This window comes from Cyrtonyx montezumae, unplaced genomic scaffold, assembly GCF_038088225.1.
Source record: "Cyrtonyx montezumae isolate F1298 unplaced genomic scaffold, pur_monq_1.0 scaffold_7, whole genome shotgun sequence".
Lineage (NCBI taxonomy): Eukaryota > Metazoa > Chordata > Aves > Galliformes > Odontophoridae > Cyrtonyx > Cyrtonyx montezumae.
The window spans coordinates 28926446-28952318 of record NW_027072078.1 but is presented as its reverse complement, the minus strand read 5'-3'; the positions used below and the strand labels follow the sequence as shown (position 1 = coordinate 28952318).

The 25873-nt window shown below is 40.0% G+C and overlaps 1 protein-coding gene across 1 annotated transcript; it reads left to right on the top strand.

Moving 5' to 3' along the window:
• Positions 1-128: 128 nt before the first annotated feature.
• Positions 129-25663, top strand: ACTR3 (actin related protein 3). Its single transcript, XM_065751212.1, has 12 exons — positions 129-295; positions 12927-12982; positions 16902-17026; positions 17543-17653; positions 19119-19214; positions 20022-20129; positions 21292-21435; positions 22094-22267; positions 22740-22832; positions 23321-23446; positions 24289-24372; positions 24764-25663. Exons 1-12 carry the CDS (start codon positions 252-254, stop codon positions 24857-24859), a joined length of 1257 nt encoding a protein of 418 aa, XP_065607284.1. The 5' UTR covers positions 129-251; the 3' UTR covers positions 24860-25663.
• Positions 25664-25873: the final 210 nt, after the last annotated feature.

The window sequence follows — 25873 nt, the reverse complement described above, 5'->3', positions numbered from 1 at the left end:
ACTTCGCACCGCCGCGCACGGGCGCAACCACGAGATCAGACGTCAGGGAGGGTTTGTCGCGCCCGCCCTCTCCACCGCTGAGCGCAGGGAGGGGCGGGTCAGCCATCTTGGGTTCGCCGGGCCGTGCGTGCGGGCGGGGAGGAGGAGCGCCCGCCTTGCGGAAGTGCCCTCGCCCCCTGAGCCGGAGCCGAGCGAAGCCGGAGCGCGCGCAGGGCTGCCCGCCTTCCCCAGCACCGTCGCTACCGAGGAGCATGGCAGGGCGGCTTCCGGCCTGTGTGGTGGACTGCGGCACGGGGTGAGCGCCGCTGACAGCTCGGTGCCGGCGGGGAGGGGCCGCTGCCGCCGGAGATGGCGGCGGGGGGGCGTGCGGCGGCACGGGAGGGCCGAGCCGGGCAGCGCCGCGCCGCTCTCTCCTGTCGCCCCATCCGCTGCCGGAGGGGCGGTCCCGGCTCGCAGCCCGGGAGGCCGCGGGGCCGTGCCCGCTGCCCGCGGTGCCGGGTGCTGAGATGAGCCCGGCTGTGCTCGGAGCTGCTGCCCGGCCAGCGCGCCCGCGGCGGTGATTTTGTGCGTGTGCGGCTCGTGTCATTTATTCCGCGTTTCTTCTCTCAGTGGAAGGGGGAGAGGAGGAAAAAGAAAAAAATGAGAACCCCTCCCCCGCCAGTGAGCAAGCGCAGAGGAACTTCCTTAGTTTTGTCAAAGCCTCTTCCTGCTTTCGGGCTTTTATACCTTATAAGGCAGTTTTCAGTGTCAAACCTGAAGCAAATCCGTTTTAGAAACTCTTCTTTTTATTTAGCAGCGCGCCGAAAGGTGAAGAGGATGGGATGCCGGTGATGTGCCGCGCGAAGCACGGCCCGCTGGGGACGGAGCCCCGGGGGTTCGGCCCCTCCGGCCCCGCAGCCCGGCCTGGCTGCTGCCAGGGCTCACTGGGCCGCTCGCAGCAGCGCTCAGGAAGTGAAAGCCGCAGCACAGCTGCTCTCTGCAGCACGGTTGTACGGATAGAATGTTTCATTTGAGCCCTTCTGTGCTGGGTTCTTACTGGGAAGAGAAGTACCCGTGTGTGGCACAGCTCTTCAGCTAGCACTGATGATTCTGAAACATGTCTGTTTTGTTTCTCATCCATCTTCCTGCAAGTAATAGGTGACGTTTGGGTGAATTCAGCCTGGGGATGGATATTTACAGCGTGCTTCTGAAACTGAAAGCACATCCTCACCTTCCCTTCCAGAGAATCCACTTGGTTTAAGATGTTAATAAGTCTGTATTGAAAGAAGAGCTCTTGTGTCTGTCTTAATGTTTGTGTGAAGAAGTCAGTGGGATAAACACAGCAGGAATGAGAGCATGTGGCTGTTTGTAGTGAAAGCATACGGGTGTAATATGATGGATTGGCCTCTTCTCCTATGTAATGTGTGATAGAACAAGATGTGACAGCCTCAGGTTCTGTTGGTGGAGGTTCAGGTTGGATGTTAGGAAGTTTCTTCTTGGAAAGAGTGGTAATGAATTGGAGCAGGCTGCCCAGGCAGGTGATAGATTAAGAGCTGTGGAGATTTGCTGCTGAGGGATGTGGTTAGTGGGCATGGTGGGGGTGGGTTGGAAGTAGAAGTCGTAATTGCTGGAGTCAAGCAGTTCAGACAGAGCTTCTAGTGTTGTTTGCCAGAAACAGCATGCTAGAAACCACACCATCATCTTAATGTGAGAGGCATACTGAGGGACCTGAGGGTAAAGAACAAACCCTCTCGGAGAATGTCAGTACATGAGTGCACCATTAGTCAACCTCATTGTGCAGGGATTTCTCTTATGTTCTGTTATATATTCCTGACCAGATCTCCCTACTGTTCTCTTATTTATTCTGTTCTTCAGAGGTCTCTGTGATGTGCTGTTTTACCATGTCTGCATTTCTTTTCAAAAATAGCACGAACAGTTCTGCTCTCCCGACTTCTGTTTCTGATGCATTTCATAGTGTGAGGTTCCTCTTTCTTGAAGTTCTGTTCCATAAAACTGGGGACGGAGACTTTTTAATTTGTAAAAAACCCCAGAGAATTTGGTAGTTTAGAGTTCACTGATTTCAGTAGATAGAGGTGTGAAGTGAATTGACAAAATGAACAAAGGAAAAATATAATGCCTGAGACAAAGGGGAAATGGGTGTGAGAGAGGATGTAGTGAAGGAGTCGAAGTAGTGAAATAGGATGTGGTAACATGAGCGCACTGAGTGCTTCTTCCAGTGCAACTCTCCCTCCTCTCTTCATATTTTTGTCTTCTGGTGCACCCTTTCCTGCCCCATCTTTGTGTGTATAAGCAAGGTCACTACACACAAGCTACATAAATGTGCTCTGTACAGATGAGCTGAGATCTCAGCTATGGCGTTCTTTGTGTTTGATTTTGTAGGCAAGACAGGTTAGAGAGGGGCCCTGAAAACGGGGAGAGACTTAATAAGTATAACTGATACAGAAAGGAAAGGAACTGTCTTGTTAAGAGCAAGCAAGGTTTTGTGCCCAAGTTTTCCAATAAGTACGGGATGTTTTGGAGCGCAAAAGGGCAGATGTAGAGAGACATTAAGGCTGTCTTCCTGCATGTCATTCATGCATGTAGGCACAGGTTCAGTTGGGTGCAGTTTGTTGATGTGAGGGATTGGTGTTTCTTTTTTGCCAGCTGATGTCGAGGGGAAGGAGAAGGGTGAGAGAGGAGAGGGGGCAGGTGGCTCACTTGTTCTTTTCAGCATCAGCCTGCACAGATTGGACATATGCTTTGAGATGGCGTCTTAACACAAAAGGAGCAGAACACAGAAAGGTTTAGTGAGAGAGCACCACACCTGTTGTCTGCTGTTTTAACAGTTAAATGTTTTTGGGATGGTCCAGGTATATGTCATGCAGCTGGAGCAGGCAAATGGGTGAAGTCAGTGGCATGGCAGTCAGATTATGGGTGCAGCCATAATTCTTCCAGTGTTACACTTGTTATTTGAGGAGGCACATTCTTCACAAGTTCCTGTGCATTCTTTGCTTGACCAAACCTGCTATCTAGAAAACAAGGTAACGAGTGCCCAGTAAGAGCAGGTAAATATCTGATTGCTGCCTGAAAAGACCCACTGATTTGAAGCTGCTGCTTCTTAATTACATAATGGGGTTATGGATGTGGAAATGGCATATCAGAAGAGCTGAATTACTGAAAGCAGTTGTTAAAAATGGTTGTTTATTTCTATAATTAAGAGTCGCCTGGCTTAGTTTTATGTTTATTACATCTATAATGCAGTGTTGTAGATGTTACTGTCAGGAAGTAGTTGTTTGTGTTAATGCTGAATGTAGTTTAACTTGGCTGTTGTGAACTCCTTTCTTTCCCTTCTCTCCCCAGAATGGAGGCATCCTGTCTCCTCAGCAGTGAGCTCTGAAGTAGTGCCTGTATTTCACATGTCCAAAACTCCACTTCCCAGTTTCAATACTGGTTGACTTTTATGATGTTCACTGACTTGTATGTATGCTGTGAATTATGCATCTGATTTAGCGTGTGTATACAAAAAAAAAAAAGAAATAACAAGGATTTATATCCACCAGAGAAAGAAAAAGCTTCTTAGGCTGGAGTCTACTCTGTATTTTTGTGTGTTTGAATTGTTCTTGCAGTCTTCATGGGTGAGCACAGAACAGCCTGAAAATCGTGATTAGAAGCTCTTCCTACGCCACTTCAGAATTGAGCTTGATTAGGCTGACATCTAGATTTTAGCTGTCTTTCTGTAAGCATTGTGAACTTACTTCTTTTCTTAGTATGAACTCATGTAACCCTGAATTAGCTCATCTGGGTGGCAGCTAATTGCAAGTGTTCAAATTAATGGCTCTACGGTTGCACTGAAATAAGTGGCTGTGTAACCCACTGTGGATCTGAAATGAGAACTTAATTTTAGCAATGAAAGCAGTTCGAAGGAGAGCATTTGTGTTTTGTGTTCAACACCTTCTATTTTCCACAGGCTTTACACAGTTGTAGCTCCAGGTGGATCCATTACCGACTCATGCATGTGTGTTGTCGCCGAGTAACTTTTTTCTAATGTACCCCAGAATTTGTTTTGTAGGCGTGGTCGTTTATGTTATTCCTCTGAGTAAATGGGCTCACGTGTTTTTGTGGGAAAAATGTTTTGTAGATGCCTTTTGGGGGTCTCCTCTGACATGCCAAGCAGGTCCCTGCCTTACTTCCATTAAGCAGGCTACAGAAATGAGTGTGTTGTTTTTTTTCTTCCTTTTCTTTCCTGCATGCTGGAGGAAAATTGAGGGTTTCAGAGCTGATTTGAGGAAGCCATGCTGTGCTGTTCACGCCAGAGGTACTTGAGTCCCACAGAGACAGCTGAGAGCCTGGAAGATGGAGGCTGCTTGGCATTTCCTGGTTGTCTTGCAGCTACCAACTTTTCTGTGAGTTTCCTGGGGAGTTTCTGCAACCAGCTTTCCTGCAGATGGAGAAAGGCTAATCTGCAGCATGTGATACTTCAGAGATGCTGGAGCTGTGTCTGTTTTGAGTTCCTTGGGTGTGTGTGCAGCAGAGCAGATACTTGCCTGGTTAATCTTCATGCAACACCTGCATGCTCTCATACTCTTAGGTAGATCAAAGTTTTCATTGGTTGTGTGCTTTCTAAAGGGAAAGATTATGACAAGACAGTGCTGTTCTATTTGTCTTTTTGGTTTTGACCTGGTAGTGTCAATGCATGAGATCCATGAAAATCTAACCATCTTCAGTAGATAGCAAATATGCACGAGGTGAGAAATCCAGTGCTATAAAACCAAGGCAAAGGGAAGTAATAGCCTACATTTTGTTTGATCTGCAGCCTCAGATATTTAACATCTTAACTGCTTAACATGAATTAAACTTGACCTTACATCAGGCCTTGAATAGAGTTTTCTTTCCACACATTAGAACTTGGGCTATTCCTGCAGATTTTCAAATCTTAACTTCTATTCTATGAATTATTTCAGCACTGTGATGTCCTAACAGTTAATATTTGTTAATTGTTTCCACTAGATGTCTTATTCTGACCTTTCAGGGGTTCCAGTGCTCATGAAAGCATTCTCTTTTGGGATGAATTTTCTCTATTTTGTGTCATCCCAGAAGTCATTTTTCAGAACGGAAAGCATGAACAAAGTCATTCCTTAATGGAATATGGAAAAATAGTCTTCCAGGATTTTAAGAACATTTTTTTCTTGCCAGCAAATGAGTGGTCAGGGAGGGAGGAGGAAATGCTTCATCCTTAGTGTGAAAAAAGGTGCTGTGCTAGATTGGCTTTTACAGTTTAAATAAAACCACAACTGTTTTAAATAATTGCACTGGGTTCTGTGGACCTCTGGTGCCTCTAAATCTGGTATATCACAATCCATGTTATGCTATAAATGCACAGAACATAGAATATAATCAGGAGTTACTGGAAGTGGGTTTGAAATGTATATTCTTTATGTACACACTGTTTCCTTTACATTCTTTTTTGTGCAACCATTCTGTTACTGTCTGAACCATGTCAGAAGCCATCTAAGATTCATGATACCCTTTTGTCTTTCTGATCTTGCTTTTCTTACAACTTAAGATTGGTACTTAGGAAAAAAAAAAGGGTTGGGATAGAGGGAAACACTTGTGAGTGGAGGGAAAGCTGCTTTGTATCCATGGGCTGAATTTAATGATAAATGAGCCCCCTTGGTGTGCGGTGCAGCTCCTTGCTGTGCAAGGGAAGCTCGCACAATAAGTGGGGCTGGAGTGTGGCCTGGTGGTGATGGAAGGTCTGTGGGGGGAGGGTGGCACAGGGCAGGTGCTCTCCTTGTTGCTTGGTTGTTGGTTGTTACCTTGGCTGAACGCTTTGCCCAGAAAGCAGGTTGGCTGCATGAATGTGATGCCTGTTTGAATTGCTGAAAGCACTGTTTCAGTGAATTCAGAAATACTGTACTAGCTCCTGAGTAGTAATCCATCTTCTGTGTTACTGTATGGGCATGTACAAGAAACTTTGCAGTTGCTCTTTTAGTTTATGCAACTGAAAATTTCAGCATGATGAAATGAAATGTTGAAACATCACAGCAGGCTTTATTTAGGAAAGGTGAAAAGCTTTTATTCCAGCCCATTTCTTTATACTTTAATCTTGGATGTTACTCTTTAAATATTTGAATAAAAAATTAAATCCAAAGGCAAACTAAATAAGATCATAATCACTAATGAAATTTTTGTTCATTTGCTTTGCTTAGATAAAGGAAATCTTTGTTGCAGTCATTGGACTAATACAAATGTATGTAGGTGTATCTAACACATCTCACTGAGTAGACCCTTAAAATGACTGCTTTGACTACGAACCTGTCAGTGCCCATATTGGGGTTATTTTAAGTGTTAAGAGAGAAGTTTGTCATTTCCAGGTGTTCTGCTGATGTATTTCCTTAACTTCTTTTAAAGGAATTAGTTGCCAGGGAGGATTATATCCACTATGAAAAGTCCTTATGTCATCCGCTGACATTCTGTAGGATTCATTTTTCATCTCCTTGTTCTGAGCATGAGCTTGCATTTTTAGAAGTAGACAGAAAAACTCTAGGTAAACTTAGATTTCTTTTTTCTTCCCTCCTCGGGGCTTCTTTTCTCTCTTTATTATTCTCATGTGATTGCTGTGAGTGGCTGCAGCTGTGTGCTGGCTGTGTTTGCCACGGCCGCCTGCAGCCGGGAGGTTGTCTGCTAATGCTCTGTTCAGTTGTATCCTGCTACCACTGAATGAATCCAAATGTTAATCATTTAGTTGATGCAGCAACTCATCAATCTTCTCAATATTCACTTTTTTGTCATGACTTGCTGTAGGTTTCCTCATGCTGTTGATCATCTGCAAGAACTTTCACAGTCTGACTGCTTGCATATTTGCAGATTCGAGAATGTGTGTGATCTCACTATATGAGCCCTGCTTCTTTTATTAAACCAAAAGTCAGTGATGTATTTTTGTCTGCAGCTTAGTAGGGCACGTCTTTCTCCAAGATAACTGTTTCTAATTCAAAGCCATTTCTTATTAAAAGTGTGGTGTGACATGATACATATATACACTGATATTTTAATGCATGTGTATTCTTGATATCAAACACCTGGCTACCTGCTGGGGGGTGGTGGGCAGTGTTCTGGGTCCAGGTTGTCTCCCAGGGCTTGCTGCAGGCTCCTTAGCTCCTCACTGTGACTCATTGGCCTGCTGGGTTTCAGTTTAACACTGCTGAGGTTTTACTGGTGAGACGGGGGTGACAGCAGAGGACCTATTGATTGAGGGCTGGAGCTCTCAAGTAGCAGGCACAAGTGATTGCCTCTTTTAATCTGGTGTAACTGTGGTTTTAGCCACTGCATTGCATTTGTTTGGAAAAACATCACAATCCCTCAGGTTTCTGTAAGCTGTGGCTCTCTGCATCGTGGCTTCAAGGTTTTGCCTATTCAGTGTGCATGGGCTTGCTGCTGGGAGGTGTTGGTGACAAGTGTCTTCAGGCACAAAGTTTTGCATACTTGGAAATGTTGTTTGATTGAACAAATCCTTCTTGTTTCAGCTGTTGAAAATTATACATAGATTACTTTTCTTTTTTTTAATGTCTGCAGAGTTTGGCTTATTTTCAGCAAATGATGTAGAAAACTGCCAAGGCAGTCTCCTCCTTGTAAGAAATTTATAGCATAAGAGATTAGCTGTGATGACTTCTGAACTTGGGGTATTGTTTCTGTGTTAGTTGAACTCTTCACATGGAGCATCAGGCTGTTGAGAGTACTCAGAAATTACACACAAATTAAAAGCAAATTTACTTAAAAACAAAAAGCAGCAATATCAGTTTGTGTTGTGTGGGTGTGGTGTAACACGGAGGCACTGTTAAGATGCTTGTTAAAATGATTTAGTAGAAAGGTCTCAAAGGAAGCAGTAAGGAAAAAGAGAGCATTCTGCGTTTGCCAACACAAACTGCTTTCATTATACAAAGATAATATCCATGGCGTTTTGCTTCTCTTACTTTGAAGAAAATGTATTCAAAGCAAAGCTGATCCTTTCCTGCACTAAAGGACACGTTAGCATTAAGTGTCTGAATTGGATAGTACAAATAAAATTGCCTGGCATTACACACTGAGCTGTTATCATCAGGGCCCAGCCCGCAGTTTGTTGGTTTAAATACAGGGTGGGTTTCAGGTATGCTTTTCATGACTCAGTCGTAATGTGGAGTTTCTCAGTGATAAGTGCATCTTGCTGCTCACATGAGGAGAGCTTCTGCAGTCAAGATCTCATTGTGGTTGGTGGGTTTTTATTTAAATTACTGATGCAAGTAAACATGGGACAAATTTGAACATAGATCCTCTTCTGTTTTGCCCGAGTGTTAGTAAAGCTAGGAGCAGTGCAGCCTGGGAGTGCTGTCACCCCAAAACCCATGTGTTTTAAAATGCATCTGAACTTATTCTAGATTTTATGCAGTAGGTGCTGCTGCTGTGTTTTTGCTCCTCTTGTGCACCTTGTGCCCATGTCTGTGGCTGTAGTCACCTCAAGTGAAGTTTCACAAGTGTGGTGGTATCTTTACTTAAGGTTGTAGATGGAGCTCTAATAAAAAGCAGAAGTGTTTTTTTTTTTTTTTGTCAAAGATGACTCTACCCAGGTGTGTGAAGAGATGTTAACCTTTCTTACTTTTTTTTTTGTCAATTTTGGGGCGCCCTGGTGTCTTGGAAATATCCCTCTTTACCACCCCTCGGTGTCTTGTCTACACCTTAACAGGATGTATAAATGTAAGAGCATTTCTAATCCTGTTTTTCCATTTGTGGAGCTAATTCTTCAGCTTTCACTATTGATTCCTTAAAATGCTTCTGACCAACGGATGTTTTAAAGCTCGATGTAAGCAGCTGCTATTAAAAAAAGCGGAGCAGTGATGTGTGAAAAATGATCTATATTCACTAAAATATAAAGTGGTATGAAGGGCATGAGTCATTCTGGAGACTTTTGCTGTCTTGTGTTTTACCAAGGACACTTGAAAAGAGATAGTAAACTGATTTATTAATGCAAGTCCCATTTTCCTAATTTAATCAGTACCTTTGGGAACTGCTGATGATCTGCTGCTGCTTAAGCAATTTGCATCTGGTGCTGGAGCTTCTTAAAGGGGTAGGATGGCTTTTCTCTGCTTTACCATCTATTCCCTGGCATTTCTATCTGTAGGGCTCAGGATATAAGTGCTTCCCAGGTTTTTCAGTCTCATCTGGATTTTGAGAAGGATGACAGAAGAAAAGCAGCAAATAAAGCTGGGTTTACTTTCCAGAAGTTAATTTTGCTGTTACATACCCACCTGCAACAAAGAATTTACACACTTCAGGAAGCTGAAGTGGCATTTGTCCTGTCTGACATGCTTACTCCCTGTGGCCTGCCATGGAACTGTGAAATTACACTCCTCCTTGTTTTTATCTTGAGCCATTCATAATGTCATTTACTTAATAGTACTAATATACAATGTAAAGACAAGTAATGCCTGAAACTTAATATATTGAAATTATTAAAGTAATGTTTTGTGCACTTCTGTAAGGTTATTTATGCATCATGTTGTATCACACATGATAAAGCAGGTCTCTAAGGTGAACTTTGTTTTAGCAAGCAGGCTCACGTGCAGATATTAAAGTGGTCTGTGCTGGTGTTCAAGTAGCATATGTGGATAATGTGCTTACATGGTGTTATGGGAGAAATGAGGCTATTAGGTTGGATTTTAAGTAGAAGATTACGGGGGCTGTGCTAACGAAGGCAGTTCATTTGCAAAGGCAACCGACTTGATATTATTGTTCAGTGTTCTCTGTTTTACATAACTGAGCCTTGTTGGCTGGGGGCTTCTTTTTGCTCTTGGTTGTTCCAAGGAGTGGTCCCATCCAGACAGTTTCTCAGTTATGTTCTTGGGGTTGGATCCCAGGAGTGACACTGAGGTCAACACAGGGATCAGGGAAGCTGGTGGGGTCAGTGGGAATTGGCTGGGCAGGAGCATGGATGGAGATGGCTTCTCTTAAACCACTCAGCGTGTTTCTTTTACATGGCTGGGATGTGTGGTCCCATGCACAGGGTAAGGTGCAGTGATCACTGCTGCTCCCCTTGACACGGTATCATTTGCAAGACCTTAATAGAAACCCACATGGCTAACATGTATTCTGTACCAGGCTGTACAGTGCCTTCCTCTTCTACTGCTCAGTGCCTCCAGTTCAGTGTTGGAAAACCGAGCTACGTCTTGTGACTGCCTGTCTGCCTTGCTCCGTGGAAGGAGCTCCTGTTGCATATTGGGCACATGCAGCAACAAGCAAAGCTGTGACTTGCTGGAGGAATGCAATGTTGGTACTACCTTATCAATCCTTATATCAGCATTTCTTCCGTATAAGACAGGGTGTGCCTTGTTCCCCTGTGAATCATCTATTACTCAGATGCATGTTGCTGTGTGTGTACTGCTCTGTGGAAGTCACATGTAAAATCCAGCTTCCCCAGGGTACCACTTCTTTTTCTGTACGATATAAAAACTTATAAAAGTTTACTTCAAATAGGAACTGTAGTACAGTTCAGATCAATCTAAGCATACTCCTTTTTGCAAAGTAAATAAAAGAAAGCTTTTATTCTGTACTTTTGGAAAGGTGAAGTTTTCTGTTTGCTTCTGTGTGTTTTTAAGCTTCCCTTTTTCTAACCCTGTTGAAACTCGAGTCTGTATGGAGATGGTTATATGATGCCGCAGCTTGTTGTTCACTTGGTGCGTTCCCCTGTCCCTGGCAGCCCTGGCACTGCACAGAGCACGGTGGCACTGGTCTCTGAGAGCAAGGGAAAGCCTCAGGAGACAGAGAGGGAGGTCAGGCCAGGTTACTGCCCTGACCTGTGGGTAAGTGATGGTGACATCCTGCTGTAGAGAATAGCCTGGCAAGGAAGCTGTGATGTACTGGAAATGTGAACCATTGCACTGGGAGCTACATTGGAGAGCTGCTGCTCTAATGCTTTATTATTCAGACACTAGAATCCATGTGGTTTTCTTCTTTGTGTTTTTTTTCTCCTTATTTGGAAGTCTGAAAATGGGAAACTTTTCCATGTGTCAGAAGGCTTTTTTTTTCTGCTGAGTAGGCCATAGTATTTTTAGATGTGCTGATTTTATATCTGAATGCAGCCTTTTTATTTAAAATGCAACTTGAGTGTTTTCAGCTTGCTGGATGTGTGTACGCTGGGTGGTTTCCAACACCACAAGTAACCACACAGTATGTTACCTGCAACAGATCAGCTTTTCTTCGCTTTGAAATATGCAATTGAACAGCCCAACAGTGATTTTTTAATTTTTTTCTTGTGAAGGCACTTCTGGTTTAGTGGGAGCTGTTTGTAGCCTTCAGGGTCCAAAGTTCCTCTGTAGGATTAGCTTTAAAATCCTGTGTGCTGCAGTTCCTAGTTTGCATGGCAAGGTGGAGGGAGTGAGTCAGTATCTGCTGGCCTTCATTTTCTGTCAGAACTGGAAGCTTTATTCTGCACTGGCTGGTTATAGAAGCATCAAACTATGGGGATCTTACTGAGATTTCCTTTAGGAACTGGAATGCTAAGAAAAATTGCAAAAATGGTTTTCATATAACTTGAGCCTGCAAAATGTGAGTTCCCTACCCTTCATACGCAATATGTTATGCTGATCTGTATGAAGTGTATGTTTCTTCATGGTGTTTAACTTCCTTTTCCATTAAGTATCTGATTTTGCCTTTTCTTATTCAGTAAGAGTTGCTGTTGGTCAATATGACACTAAACTTTTTCTGCAGTTGAACTCAGCGATCCTTCTGCATCCCTTCCAACTTGTGATGTTTTGTGAGTCCCACCTGTTAACGGGTTATGGAGAAGGTGGTTTTTACAGCTTTTAAAATGTTTCAAAGTGCTTTTTCATTTTTAGATGTGGTCCTGCATAAGCACCTGCTCCTGTCTTTAGGATAACACTTCTGACCCTGTGCTGATGCACACAAATTTCTGTTGGCAGTAGAAATCGTGTATGTGTTTGGGAACATGTGAGCAGCCTGTGAACAGCCCTCTAGCCTGGGAAAGCCCAACCTGTTGCTGTAGCTGTTGCCTAGCATTTTGCTGTGGTGTTGACACGGATTTTTGGGTTATTAAACTTACTACTGCCCTGTGTTGCCTAAGGTCTGCCAGGTTTGTATTTCATTGCTGAGAACTGTAGTGGTGCTGCTGTCTGTTAGGTCTGTGTTGAACTTCTGTGCGGGCTATCACTGAAATTCAGTGTGCTCTGCTTTACACATTTTGGAATCTGCTTGTGTTGCTCCAGTCTTTTATAACGCTTCTAGTAGTTGGATAGGTTTGGTACAGTGAATTTTGTAGTCCTTGATTTTTTTATTTTTATTTTTTGTAGGTAATCTTGCCTGTTTTCTTATTTTGTTATGATAATGGGTATGTGTATCCATTGTGTGCACTGGAAATTCAGTGGGTAGAGGTGTGTAGTTCTTCTCTTGCTCTCTTTAATCTCATGCAATGCATTAGGACTGTTTTCCATTTATTAAATGGAATTTCTCTTGCTGCTGCTGCCTCTGACTGCTGTTAACACCTATGAGGCATGTTGTGGGTGAGCAGTGTCAGTCCTGCACCACACCTGGCTGGTGGCCTATGGGCAAGGGGAATTTTTCCCCTATACCCAGCAGTACTTCTGTAGCTCACGTTAATTATATGGAAATATGCTATGAAGCTGCTGATGGCTGAGCAGGGAGGAGCAGTCTCTTCAGCATCTGATTTTGCTCCTAAGCACTGATAAACTGGATGACATACTTTGTGTTCAGTAGTGCAATTCTGCTTGAGAAGAACTTAGCAGTGTTCTGTATTAGGAAGTATTGGTTTACCTCTCAAAAAGGTTTTCAGTGAACCCACCTCTCTTTCCACATCAAAAAGATTAAATTTCCCTTTTCTTTAAAAGAGTAATCTTTATTTGTGGTATTAAATGTTACAACCTAAGCTTTTCTTGCCTTTATAGGTATACAAAGCTTGGATATGCCGGAAACACTGAGCCACAGTTCATTATTCCTTCCTGTAAGTATTTTTTACTTGTATTTGAATACTGAAATTGTACTTAATAGTTTACAGTGATTTTTTTTATCATGTTTGCAATGGCACCTGCCATACAAAAGAGTAGTTAAAAATGAGTGAACTCATCACTCAGCGGTATTTTCAGACCTGTTGCTTTTTATAACCTATTGTCAGTTCAGGAAGATACATTCATTAAAATAGCTTACTAATATGATTTCAGTCCCTAAGAAGTTGACTTCAAATGTGAAACAGTGATATGGCTGTATTTGTTGTTAGCAGGTTCTTCCCCTGCTGATAAATCAGAAAACACTTCAGGTGATCATAATTAAGGAAAATAATAATAATAATAAAGGAATGTTTTAATCTTAGGATTTTTGCTGCTATACTTTCTAAGTATATCTCAGTATCACAGCTGTGCTACTCCCTGTCTTCTGAAATGCTTCGCCACTCAAAGGGATACAGCTCCAATCTGGGGAGTGAAGCTCCATCAGTTTTCTTTAGAAATGCTTCACCTTTTGACCTTCTACACTACTTGGCATATCGTCATTGTTTGTCTCAGCCAAAGTACTCAAGTATTACATCCTGGTAAAAAGGAATAATTAGTGCACCCAATTTTCCTTGTAAATAGGACAGGAAAAGAGCTGGAAGTAACAGCACTTAAGCACAATCAGTGCAGAAGAGAACTTCTGGTAGTTCTGGCTCTCTGGTTGGGCACAAAAACATGCTTCAAAAAGTTATTTTCACAGAAAGGTATTATGAACTCAGTGTGTTCTTCTCTTTTAATACATCAGAGAATCCTTTCCATCTCTGTTGGCTTCAGATCTGTACTTCCATATTCATTATTTTTTCCAAATACCATATCATTTATGCTATGACTTATAAAATAAACTGATAGATTGATCCTTCACACAAAAACTTAGTTTTAGCGTTAGATTTACTGAACCATATGAAAAATGACTTACTCTTGATACTTCATAACGAGTTTTAATTTAATATAGACAAAATATTATTTAATTTCAGCCAGTTATAGTTTATATTTATATATAGTTATAGTTGCGTGCCTTTTTCTTGCATATTCAGACTCAGTTCACTTCATTTGAAGATTACTTACTTCTACAAATTTATATGAAAGAGGTACTGTTAAAATAGAGTAGGAAGAGCTCAGGTGGGGAAATTAGGTTTTGAATAGCTTTTTGATAGAATATATGTGTATATACATGTATATATAATTTTTTTAAAACACTTTGGACTGAATGTTCCTACAGCTGAAATGGTCTTTGCCTGCAGTTCTCTTAAAGGCCTTTTCCTCATTCGTACTGTAGTTGAGTTTAGATAAGTACACCAGCTTTGAGTTTACATTAATCCTCTGCCTCGTATAAAGTAGATTAGCACAGATGTAATCCACATTAGAGAAATTGAAGATGGAGTATAACAGCAATTAACTTCAAATATTAGAAAATCCTGGATCTTCTCAGTGTGCTTTGATGTTGTAACATTTTCTTAACATTATCCAAAGTTAAGATGTGTTTTGGTTTCTTCTTTGATTTCCAGGAATGGTCATGTGGTCAATTTGTTTTATCTATTTTTTTTTCCTTTTTAAAATTGCTTACTGGGAAACCAGTCGGAGCAGCATTCCTTCTCCCTTGCTCACTTGCTGCTTATCTCACTCAGTCCTGGTCTTAACAGAGTTTTATCTCGCTCTTTTATGTTGCGGTCTTGGCTTAATTCTCAGTGTGCTCCTGTAGAGATGACAAACACTTAGATGAAAAGTGAAGTGAGAATACAGTGGGTCAGTTCTTCAAAGAAACTTGTTCACTGTTTTCATTGCTGTCTGCTTGTAAGATCTTGCAGATCATTTGTCTTGCTTGATTTTTCTTTCACTTAATACAGGTCAGGACAATGGGATTAAAATAGTCAACGTATTTCAACAAGCCAGGAGTTCTCTAAATTTATTATCAGTTTGAGGTTATCTATGGTAATTGATGTGGTAGGTGGCCTTTTCTTCATATCTGAAAGGGGAAAAAAAAAGAGTAGTAGTTAAACACAAATTGTTATTTTTTTCCTGAAAGTTCATATTCCTGTGCCAAGCCACCCAAAGCCAGAGGCCCTGCAGTAACGTTGGAGTGCTGCCTACCTTCAACGCTGTTAAAGCAAGATTTATGTTCCTGTTTGTGTTTTCACACTACAGTTCTCAATTCTGGTTATTTACTTCTCACTTCTGACTTTCACAACCAGTGCTGACCAGCTGTGTATCGAGCACTCTCAGACTGTAGCAGAGTGAAGCCTGTGGGATATGAAAGCTTTTAGAATGATGTGGCAAGTGCTGATGACTTACTTGAATCTACATGAAGATAACATACATCTGGACAGCAAAGCTGTCCCTGAGTCTGCAAGCGCTGAGAAATATCTGGCAAGACGTTTTTGCTTGCAGCAAACAATGGTCTTGCAACATCTCCTTCTGCACAACTTCAGCTGCTTCTTCTTACCTACCCCTTTGCTTTTTGGCTCCCACCCTCTTGCTTCCTCTCTCCTCTCCTGTGAGTTGCTACAGAAGCTGTGGTATGATGCAGTTTTCCTCCTGAAGAGCTCAAAATGCTTTTTGCTATATCTTGTTCAGTTTTCTGCAACACTTTGGTTTCACTTGCTGTGCAGCTCTTCTTTAACTGCACAGAAATGAGGAAAGGGGAGAAAAATGTGGCCTACCAGTGCACTTAAATGCACTAGCTTCACATGCTACGTGTTTCCAATTCCTGTAGCTGTGTGGCCGCAGGCTCTGTGAGCTTGGCTTGGTTCTGATCAAACAGCACTTCTTAGGTGAAGGTGAGGACTGAAATAACTCTGCCTGTGAGAGTTTTCAGATGGCAGCTTTTAAGTAATAGAGGCTGATACTAATACTTGTTTCTTATTTCTTCAAATTTCCCACTTGCATAGAGGGCAGCATTTTAAGATTTGGAAAAAATAGAGCAGACTGTGCTAGCACTGTGACCTTGGTAGTCTGGGAGCTGATGCTAAAGAAACATCTGTGTTCCAGTGGTATCTCATCACTGATCCATCTTCCCTAGGTCTTGAATTTTACCTTGGAACTATTTCTCTTCAGGTTTTTTTCTTTATTTATAGTGAGTAATTATCTTGGAAGGAATAAATTACCAAGATTCTGTCTCTTAACTTTTGCCAGCTATTCCTCGAAGTGAAAGAGATTTATGGTATGAAATGAAGTTCTCCATCCTGTCCTTAATGATAAAATAGGAGCAGGATTATAAGGAAGAAATTAAACAGACATGGAAAAGTCTATTTAAAGATGCATGATGTAACCATATAAATTCCTATTCTTTACAAAATATTCCTTTTATTTTTTTCCAACTGTGGTTTTTTTCTTACATCCTTTCCTGTTTCTTCCTTCCTGTTATCTTGTGCATGCTTTCTCTTAAGTTGCTTTTCAGTCCTTTTTGTGTGTACTGTACCTCATTTTGATAACATGTCCACAAATGAAATTGGTGGAAGTGAAGTAAATATATGATGGTAATGTTGTTTTTTTTTCTTGCTCTTTGTGTAAACCCTACTGCTGCCTTCCTTTCTTTTAGCTGTTAGTAAATGGGTATGAAGAAAATCAGTCAATTTGTTGAAGAAAATGAAATCTTAAGGGCACCATCAGTGATTCTTTTTCTGTCTTATCTCCCTGGTTGCCTGTTGAGTACCTGACAATTAAATCAGTATTTAGATCTGTGCTGTATTATTTTATACATCTTGGTTACATCTATCTATGATTAGAATTCAAATTATTAGTGTATCAGCTTTTCTGTGCTTACGCCTGAATGAAAGGATGAATATAACAGCAATATTTTCCTATTTCACAATCTGAAGGTTCCTTTTTTTTTTCCTATGGATGTATAATCTAAAATATCGTTTGTCTTCTTTGTTAAAGGTATTGCTATCAAAGAATCAGCAAAAGTGGTTGATCAAGCACAAAGAAGAGTTTTGAAAGGTGTTGATGATTTAGACTTCTTTATTGGAGATGAAGCAATAGAAAAACCAACTTATGCAACCAAGGTACTGAGAGACATTTAAATTTTCCAATGCTATTAAGAATCATCAGGCATACAGTAAAAAGCTTATAAATGCTTTTTGGGTGGAAATCTTACTTTCTTATAAACTACTGTAAAGGTGTTTGATACGAAATCAGTTTTGCTGACCTTCCAAGGGCCTGTGGGAACAGGGGGAGGGAGGACCCACAATATTTTATAACAGCGTATTTCTTTTGAAGGGAAGCGTGGCTGAGGGTGTTAGGTGGAGACAGAATCTTCTGTCAGCCATGTCAGAATCAGGATACTGGCCTAAGGGGATCCTGAGGTTTATCCTCATCCTACTATTTCTGGTACCATCATTCTTTTGTACTGAGAAACAATGTGTTGTTCTCTCAAGATCAGAATTTCAAATAGATGTCAGGTTGGGATAGGGACAACCTATTGCAAGGTTTTTCAATGTTGATAATATACTTCTAGTGGAATTGAAAACACTGCTTATCAAGTTTGTTTCCAGTTACGTTTTGGTTTTGTTCTGTAACAGTGGCCCATCCGCCATGGTATAGTTGAAGACTGGGACCTGATGGAAAGGTTTATGGAGCAAGTAATCTTTAAGTATTTAAGGGCAGAACCCGAGGACCATTATTTTCTTTTGGTAGGTAAAATTATGTTGTGCCTATGAAATAGTATATGACAAGAATTTTGTGCTGATTTATGGAATAATTCTCAAGTATGAATGCTCTTATCTTGAAAAACAAAGGGAATATAAATTATGTGGAATTTTCCAGCTTATCACATTCACATTTCTTTAACTTTCTGAAAGTGCTAAAAAGCCAGTGAGTCTCAAATGCAAGCTTTTTTTCCTTCCTTATTTTTCACCCCTACACACCTCTGTCCCCTCCCTCGTTTATTATATTTATCCACTGAACTCAGCAGTGGTGCTTACGTTTGAGTGCTTCTATGTTTTGACTTCATCTAATTGCAAGAATTTTGTTTTTATAGTACTGTCACCTGGATAGTGTATCTAGAGTGAAATTTTCTCATTTCTTTATGAAATTCAGAAGGATTGATTGTAATACAAAGGAGTATCAGGTCTGAATTGGAGTCAGATGTTCTGAAGCATCTCCTGATCCTTAGCATTTCATTTAAAGCCATTGAAATAACAGTATTTTTAAGTGTGAAATTTATATCACAAGTTTGGAATTATTAATTTAATACAGCTGCACCCTTGAAGCAGAAGGAATTAGATGTGGTTGCTCAGGGCCATTCATCCAAGCTTTGAGTACCTCCAAGGGTTGAGGTGCCATAACGTGTGGGCTCTTCTCCCACTGCTTGAGCAGCCCTCACGTTGCCCTTTTTCCCTCCTAATAAGTAATTAGAATTTCCCATGTTGCTCTTGGTCTCAGTGACCTCTTGTTGTACCACCATTATGAAGAATGTGACTCCCTCCTGCCCTTACCCTTACGTGTTTGATACAAAAAAAGATCAGTGCTTTTTCTCAAGTACGCTGGTACTGTTCAAAATGCTCTTTTAGAAGAGAGGGTGGATAGTATGCATGAATGAAAGATGAAAACATGAAATCACTCTTACAAAATTTATAGTATATTGTTAGTTACTCTGTGTAGCACGTTTCTGCAACTGATGACAAACTTTCATTTTATACTCATTGCCTCGAAGAAAAATAGCTTTTCTTCTTCAGTGAATTCCTGATTAATTTCTGTGCTTTGTGTACTAAAATCAAGCCTTTGACCTGTTTAGCTTTATGGTCCTTTATTTCTATGTGAAAGCATGTATTATAATAAGATGACCAAGCTACACATGGGACCACTGGTGCAAATTCTTTAACAGTAATTACTTTATTGTTTCTCATTTCTGCTTTTTCTGCTTGCATCCAGATCATTGTGCTTTTGCAGTGTGACTTGCATAAATTGTTTGTGTCATGGGTGTTCCCAGATCTTCTGCATTACACCATCTGCATCTAATACTGCACTTTGCACTTTGCTATTTTTACATGACATTCTTGAATGACTCACCTTTCAAAAATTAGCTCTTGGTGATTTGTGGAAGAAGTTTAAATGTTTAATTTGAATGCAAGTAAAATGCTTTTCCTTATTTCATAGACCGAACCTCCATTAAATACTCCAGAAAATAGAGAATATACTGCTGAAATCATGTTTGAGTCTTTCAATGTTCCAGGACTATATATTGCCGTTCAGGTAAGAGCAGAGCTAGTTAAAGTCTTGAGTAATGCTTGGGGTTTTGTAATGTGCTTTTGGTCACCGTTTCTGCTGTTAGATGTTTATCTAGGTATTGTACTCAGCTCTACATATAGAGTAAGGGCTCTAGACACAATATGTCTTGCTGCACCTTAAGCAAAACTCACCGTAGTTATGGTAGTGTACTAAATACTTTTGTCCCTTTCAAGATGAAGTAGCAAAAAGGGTTTTTATTAGAACTTGCTTAAAAAACATCACAAGGCAAAAGCTCCACTTCTGCAGTCTTTTTTTTTTTGTTTGAAAGCTATTGTATATACGCATTACGAAATCAGTTTTCCATGCTGTAAGTTACCACAAGAGAATTTGAAACGCTTTTTGTTAGCAACTGCTAAGAGGAAGTTTCTGTCAACGGGAAAAAATTGAAAGCAGACGAATGGAACTTGTTTTGTAAACAAGATTTCAAACAAAGGTTTTTCCTGTTGAAACACATGCTAAAATACTTCAAGCTGTCCTAAGGAGGCACTTATTTTGTTCCAGTGGATTTTAGATTTGAAAGGATAACGTAATTCTGGGAGATATTTGTTCATAACCCACAGAATAGCCAAGAATCACACTTGAACTGGAAATTTGTAACTTGGAGATAAGGAGAAGAAAACACTCCGTAATATAAAGTGAAATATTTTCAAATACCTGGAATGCTCATTAGCTGGAGCTTCTCAGAAGGCAGTGTTGGAGGCAGTAGTGAAAGGTGACATGTGCAATGCAGTGTTTTCACTAAGAATCATATCGTGTGCTCTTCTTTACAAGGCTGTCCTTGCCTTAGCTGCGTCTTGGACGTCAAGACAAGTAGGAGAACGGACACTGACTGGCACAGTTATAGACAGTGGTGATGGTGTCACTCATGTCATTCCTGTGGTAAGTATACTCAAAAGCTGTAGAAACAACCTAACTGGAGAACAGTTTGTCCTTCAGTTCTCAGAAGTTTTTGTTTATACAATCTTAACATACAGCTAGGAGTCATGAAGAAGGTCAGATAACTTCCAGGGTTGTTGGTATGAGGGATTTTTTCACATTTGGTAGTGCAGGAACTCTTGGAAGAACTTTTCTCCACGCTGAGTAGTTTGTCAGAGTGTATTTTTTTTCCATTAAATGATCGTAAAATGAAAAATGAAGTGAGATTGCATAGATTTTTAGTCTGTAAAAATTAGAAAGCTTAGTAACCTGAGGTGGTTTTCTTATTTGTTATACCAAAATATAGCTTTGATTGTGATCAAAGCTATGCTGTAATGTAGAAATTGATCTTGGGGAATACAGAGGCTAAGTGTTTGTTCAGACTGTGTGAGATGGTATATTTATAATAAGGCTTACAAAAAAGTTGGGATTTCAAAACTCGTGTAGTTGTATTTTTAATTTTACAAACATTGACATTCTATAGATTGCTGCTTAAAGCAGTTAACTTCTCACGTGTTGTGGAGTTTTGTTTTGACTGCTTTTGGTTTTTGCATTTAGCCTGGATATTTTCAGCGTCCCAGTACTGTCCTCTAGGTTGAGTATGACTTGTAAGGGTAGACTGATGGATGAGTATATGCCAGCCTGATGCTATGAGCCAGCTCAGTTAATGTGCTCAAATGATGCATTTTCTCCCTGCTTACAGAAAATTAATCTTGGTTCACATGAATTGTATCGTGACTGTGTATATGGAGTCACATCATTTATTCTAAAGTAATATTGTATGATATAAGGTTCCTTGATGTTTTGGTAAGAGTAACTTCATTTTAAAGGGAAAATAAAGGCCAAGGAATAGTGAGTCTAGCAATTTGTCTGTCTCATGTATTAGTGATCTTTCTGTTCATTCTAACCTTTTAATAATTACGAACAAAGTGCAAAGCAAAGCACTTTACTGAGAAATATAAGGCCCCTAGAGAAATGGCTTCAGGTAGCTAGGAGCCAGTCTTAAAAGGCTTCACTCTTCTGATCTGTTGTGAATATGTGTTGACACTCTATGGCTCTCTCCTTTGTAAGCTTTGTTGGAAGGAATGCTTGTCAATGTCTTTCTCCCAATTAATCTTATTTCCAGGCTGAAGGATACGTGATTGGCAGCTGTATCAAACACATTCCAATTGCAGGGCGAGATATAACATACTTCATTCAGCAGCTGCTGAGAGAACGGGAAGTAGGAATTCCTCCCGAGCAATCCTTGGAAACTGCTAAAGCAGTGAAGGTAGTGTGAACGTTGCAAGTGTTAAGGTTGTTTTAGGTTTGAGTTTGATAGCAGTTATTAAAAATACAATCTCTCAAAATCATTTCCTTCCACCTAACGGTGGTGTTTCTAATGAATGTAAAATTATCTATGTAACAATAAATGCATGTATCTTAAGGTGTGTTGTTGAGCTATATTCCCTTTGGCCCAGGATTTTCTTCACTTGACCCTCTCCTTTATTATATTGTTCTAATATTAGTAGGAAGTATTCTTGTGGGATGTGTAATGTAGAGAGCTTATTCTTGCTTAGTACTGATGTGTTTCTTTTCACAGTACAAAGCCATCTTGAAAGATACTCAGCTTCAGAGAGGCTTAAGCGTTGTTTCTATGGCAGTTCTTCAGTGTACTTCAGAACTCATTTCTCAACATTATAGGGATTGAGAGGGGAAGAAAAAGTAATATAACCCAGCAAGATGTGCTGCTTTCAGTTCTACACAGAAGCAGTCTCTAGTAGCAGAGCCATAATCAAACTGTGCCATAGATGTCAGTTCAGCTGTTCTTGAGGCAGATTCTGTATTGGCCAGCTTCAAAGCTTTTAATAGTTAACTATACTTCTAAAAGTATGTTTTTTAAAGAATAGCGTGGTATGAGCTTCTAACTGTACACGTTTACTTTCCAGGAACGTTTTAGTTATGTTTGCCCTGACTTAGTAAAAGAATTTAACAAGTATGACACAGATGGTACAAAGTGGATTAAACAGTATACTGGAATTAATGCTATCTCAAAGAAAGAATTTACAATTGATGTTGGCTATGAAAGATTCCTGGGGCCAGAGATATTTTTCCATCCTGAGGTAAGTTGATGTGGATTGTCTTCATTTCATTCTAGGTGTGTTTTAGATGATAGCCTACAAATAGTATTTGTAAATTATTGAAGTGGTTATTAGAGTTAAAATTTCTCCTCGTTTCTAAACAGATAGCAGATACTGGCTAATGTTAATCTCTGTTCCAGTGTGGAGAAAACTTAAATGAGAATAAGGCTTTCCCCTGTCCCGAACCCATACTTTCTATCCAAAAGGATTTTTTTGGTTGGTTTTTTTTTCTGCTGTTCCAGTGTATTTCTTCAGTGTTTTTGATCTGGAAGAGCACGTATTCTTTCCTTTTAAAATGCCAGCAGCTACAGCCAATGTATCTAGTTGGTCAGTTTTTTCCCTACGTGCCCAGTACAGTAGGATGGTTTATTCTTTTCCCCTTACTTTTAGCCTTCTGTTCTTTGCTGCATGTGGTTCTGCATGTTGACTTGGCTGTTTTTATTCTTGATTGTAGTTTGCTAATCCAGACTTCACGCAACCAATCTCAGAAGTAGTAGATGAAGTTATTCAGAATTGTCCCATTGATGTTAGACGTCCTCTTTATAAGGTCAGTAGCTAAAACAATATTTTCTTCTTTAGTACTTGTTCTAGGAGGATGGTGGTTTGTTTTGAAATCCATTGGAAACTTAGAAGTAGAAAGTAAACCATTTTTCTGGAAAGCAGAAGGCTTTATTTCATGTGCTTTTCTTCTGAAAGGGATGTTTCATTGCTCAAGTCAAGTTTTAATGGAATAAAGGAAATTAAAATCTGAGAAAAAGTGAGATGTGCTAAGATACAAATGGATTTTAAATCACAGACAGTTTTAACATGACAGTTTCTTTGGGAGTTCATACTGTCATGCTTCCTGTGTTAAATAACTTAAAATGGTGTAAGAGCATACCCATGTGTTAGTAAATGTATTTAAAAAAAAGCCAACAAAAAAGAAGTTAGGAAAAAACAAACAGAATTTAAGAACTGGATAAAGCTGGAGATGTATGTTTTTAGAAACGTTTAATTATTAAATTGTCTTAACTTATTTATTTTGACTCTGAACAGAATATTGTCCTCTCTGGAGGCTCAACCATGTTCAGGGACTTTGGGCGCCGTTTACAGCGGGACTTGAAAAGAACTGTTGATGCCAGACTGAAACTTAGTGAAGAACTTAGTGGTGGCAGACTGAAGGTTAGTTCTTGTAGCCAATGCGTTTAATGAGCATCTCTCTTCTCAATTTAGGTTCGTTCTACTTTTGACCTCTGATCCAATGTTTGCATTTTTTTTTGTGGTATCTCAGAATACATAAAAGACACTAACAGGTTAAAATTAGAGATTTGGGGTTTTCTTAAGCAAGTATGAAGGGATTTTCCTCATTTATTTTTCATTACTGAAATAGCTAGACAAGTTCAAACAGTATTTTTTTAAGTGCATCTTTGTAATATGCCATGTAGACAAATCTGAAGTTCGTTACACGGTTTCCTAGCTTCAGTAATGTTCTCATTTCTGTTTGTGAGACAGACTTGATGTTGCAGTTCTTAGCAAAGCTTTGATTTTTATTTGTCATAGCTACTTTTTTGTAATTAATCTCTAAGTAATACATTGTTAAAATAACAATGAGAAATTTAAGAACATATGTTTCTATGAAGTGTATTTTGGAAAGGAGTAAGTAGCGTGGTAGTATGGGTCTGTTCTTGCAATCGAAAGAACAGTACTTTGAGGAAATGAAGCAGAAAACTGAAGGTGGATAATCAGAGGAGGAACCAGTGCAGAGCTCTTAGGAGAGAATCAGCATGAATGTCTTTTAATATCTGATAACATAAATAGCTCTTGCTACTAAATCACCACTTAGTTCTTAGGGTTGTACAAGTGAAAATCTGATAGTGTAATTGTATATTTGCATTCCCAGCATTTAGGAAAACGATAGTTTGTGAGAGGTGAGCTTGGAATATACAGTCCTTTTAAAATATTGTTTTTTCTACCACCAAGAATTAAATACATTTACATACATCCAGTTTTGTCTTCTTCTGCAGCCTAAGCCCATCGATGTGCAAGTCATTACGCACCACATGCAGAGATACGCCGTTTGGTTTGGAGGATCAATGCTGGCTTCCACAGTAAGTTAGCTATGACTGAAGATGTTTTAGCCTTGGGTGTGTTTCTGGAGTTCTCATCTTTTCCTTAGTCCATAATAAATGCAGTTTCTAATTTGCTGATGATCTTTGAGTAACAAATATTGCCCATTCCCCCTAAGCTTTTGCACGAGGCTTCAAGATCTGAAAGGGCAAACAAAAGCTGAATTACACTGTTCTGTGTGACTTAGTTTTAAATTGTGCATTTAGATTTTGTGATATTTACATTTTTGCAGTGGTGTTTGGCCACGTGACAAATTAATTTCAGGGCTCAGAAGTTACCTGTTTTGGTTCTTCTCCTGTTTGCTATATAAATATCAGTATTGCTAAGCTAAGGTGCGAACGCCACTGACCTTTTTTCTCTTCCCCTTTACAGCCTGAATTCTACCAAGTATGCCATACCAAAAAAGACTATGAAGAAATTGGTCCTAGCATCTGTCGTCACAACCCAGTGTTTGGAGTTATGTCTTAAAGCTGACCTTGCAGGGGTCAGGGACAGGGAGGTGGGGAGGAGTCTTTCTGATTACTTGTTTGTCTGATGGCCGGTATTAAGATAACAAACATGACTTGACAATAAGGAAAAGACCAAACACAATTAAACAAGGTTATTTTAATGTGTCTCAACATGCGGATGTAGTGGAAAGCCAAACTGATCATGTTTTTTCTTTAGATTGATTATTTGAACCTGTGCGTAACAAAGTGGATTTTAGTTCTTTCTGTGCCCTGATATTTTGTATATGAATGAATTATCCAAGATTTGATGGGATTTGACAGTGTATAGATAGTCAGCTCTCTAATGCTTCAGCTGTACCCTTTCATGGGTATCAAGCTGGAGTTTGTTTATATTTCTTACTTTTTTATACTTTGAGGAAAAAAAACAGATTAAAGAAACTGTAATATTTGAGGGAAAAAAAGAGTTTACCAGTGACCATCTTAAAAATAAATTAAAAAGAGAAGTCGCCGTGACTCGTGCAGCTAATTGTTGCAGATCACAGCCAGTCTGAATCCTGGGTTCCATGCCACGCGAGTGCTTTTGGAACTAAGAAGCTACTATCTTGGATTAACCAATGCCTGCATAGTGCTTTCTGATTACTCGGTGCGTTTTCATTCTATCTCTTGCTTTAAAAAGAAAAAAAGAAAGAAAGAAAATACAAGACTTGGACCAGTATTGCAGTTCTGTAGTGTCATTTCTAATTAAAACCAAATAATCAGGTTATCAAAATTGGTGTATTTAAGGCCTAACACCATTCCAATAAAGGCACAAATTTTCTTTTTATGTTTGTGTCAGACTTGTTAATGTCATTACATGGGAAGTTGTGAGCACGGGTTCCTACATATCTGCTGTGGTTTTTGAAGAGTAAGATTGGCTTGTAAGGTAGAAATCATTATGTGCATTGTATAAACTGAAGTGTGAACTTGTTAGAATGGCAGTTTGTGTTCATCTGGACAGCTTACCTATATAAATCTAACATCTCCATTGTTAGGT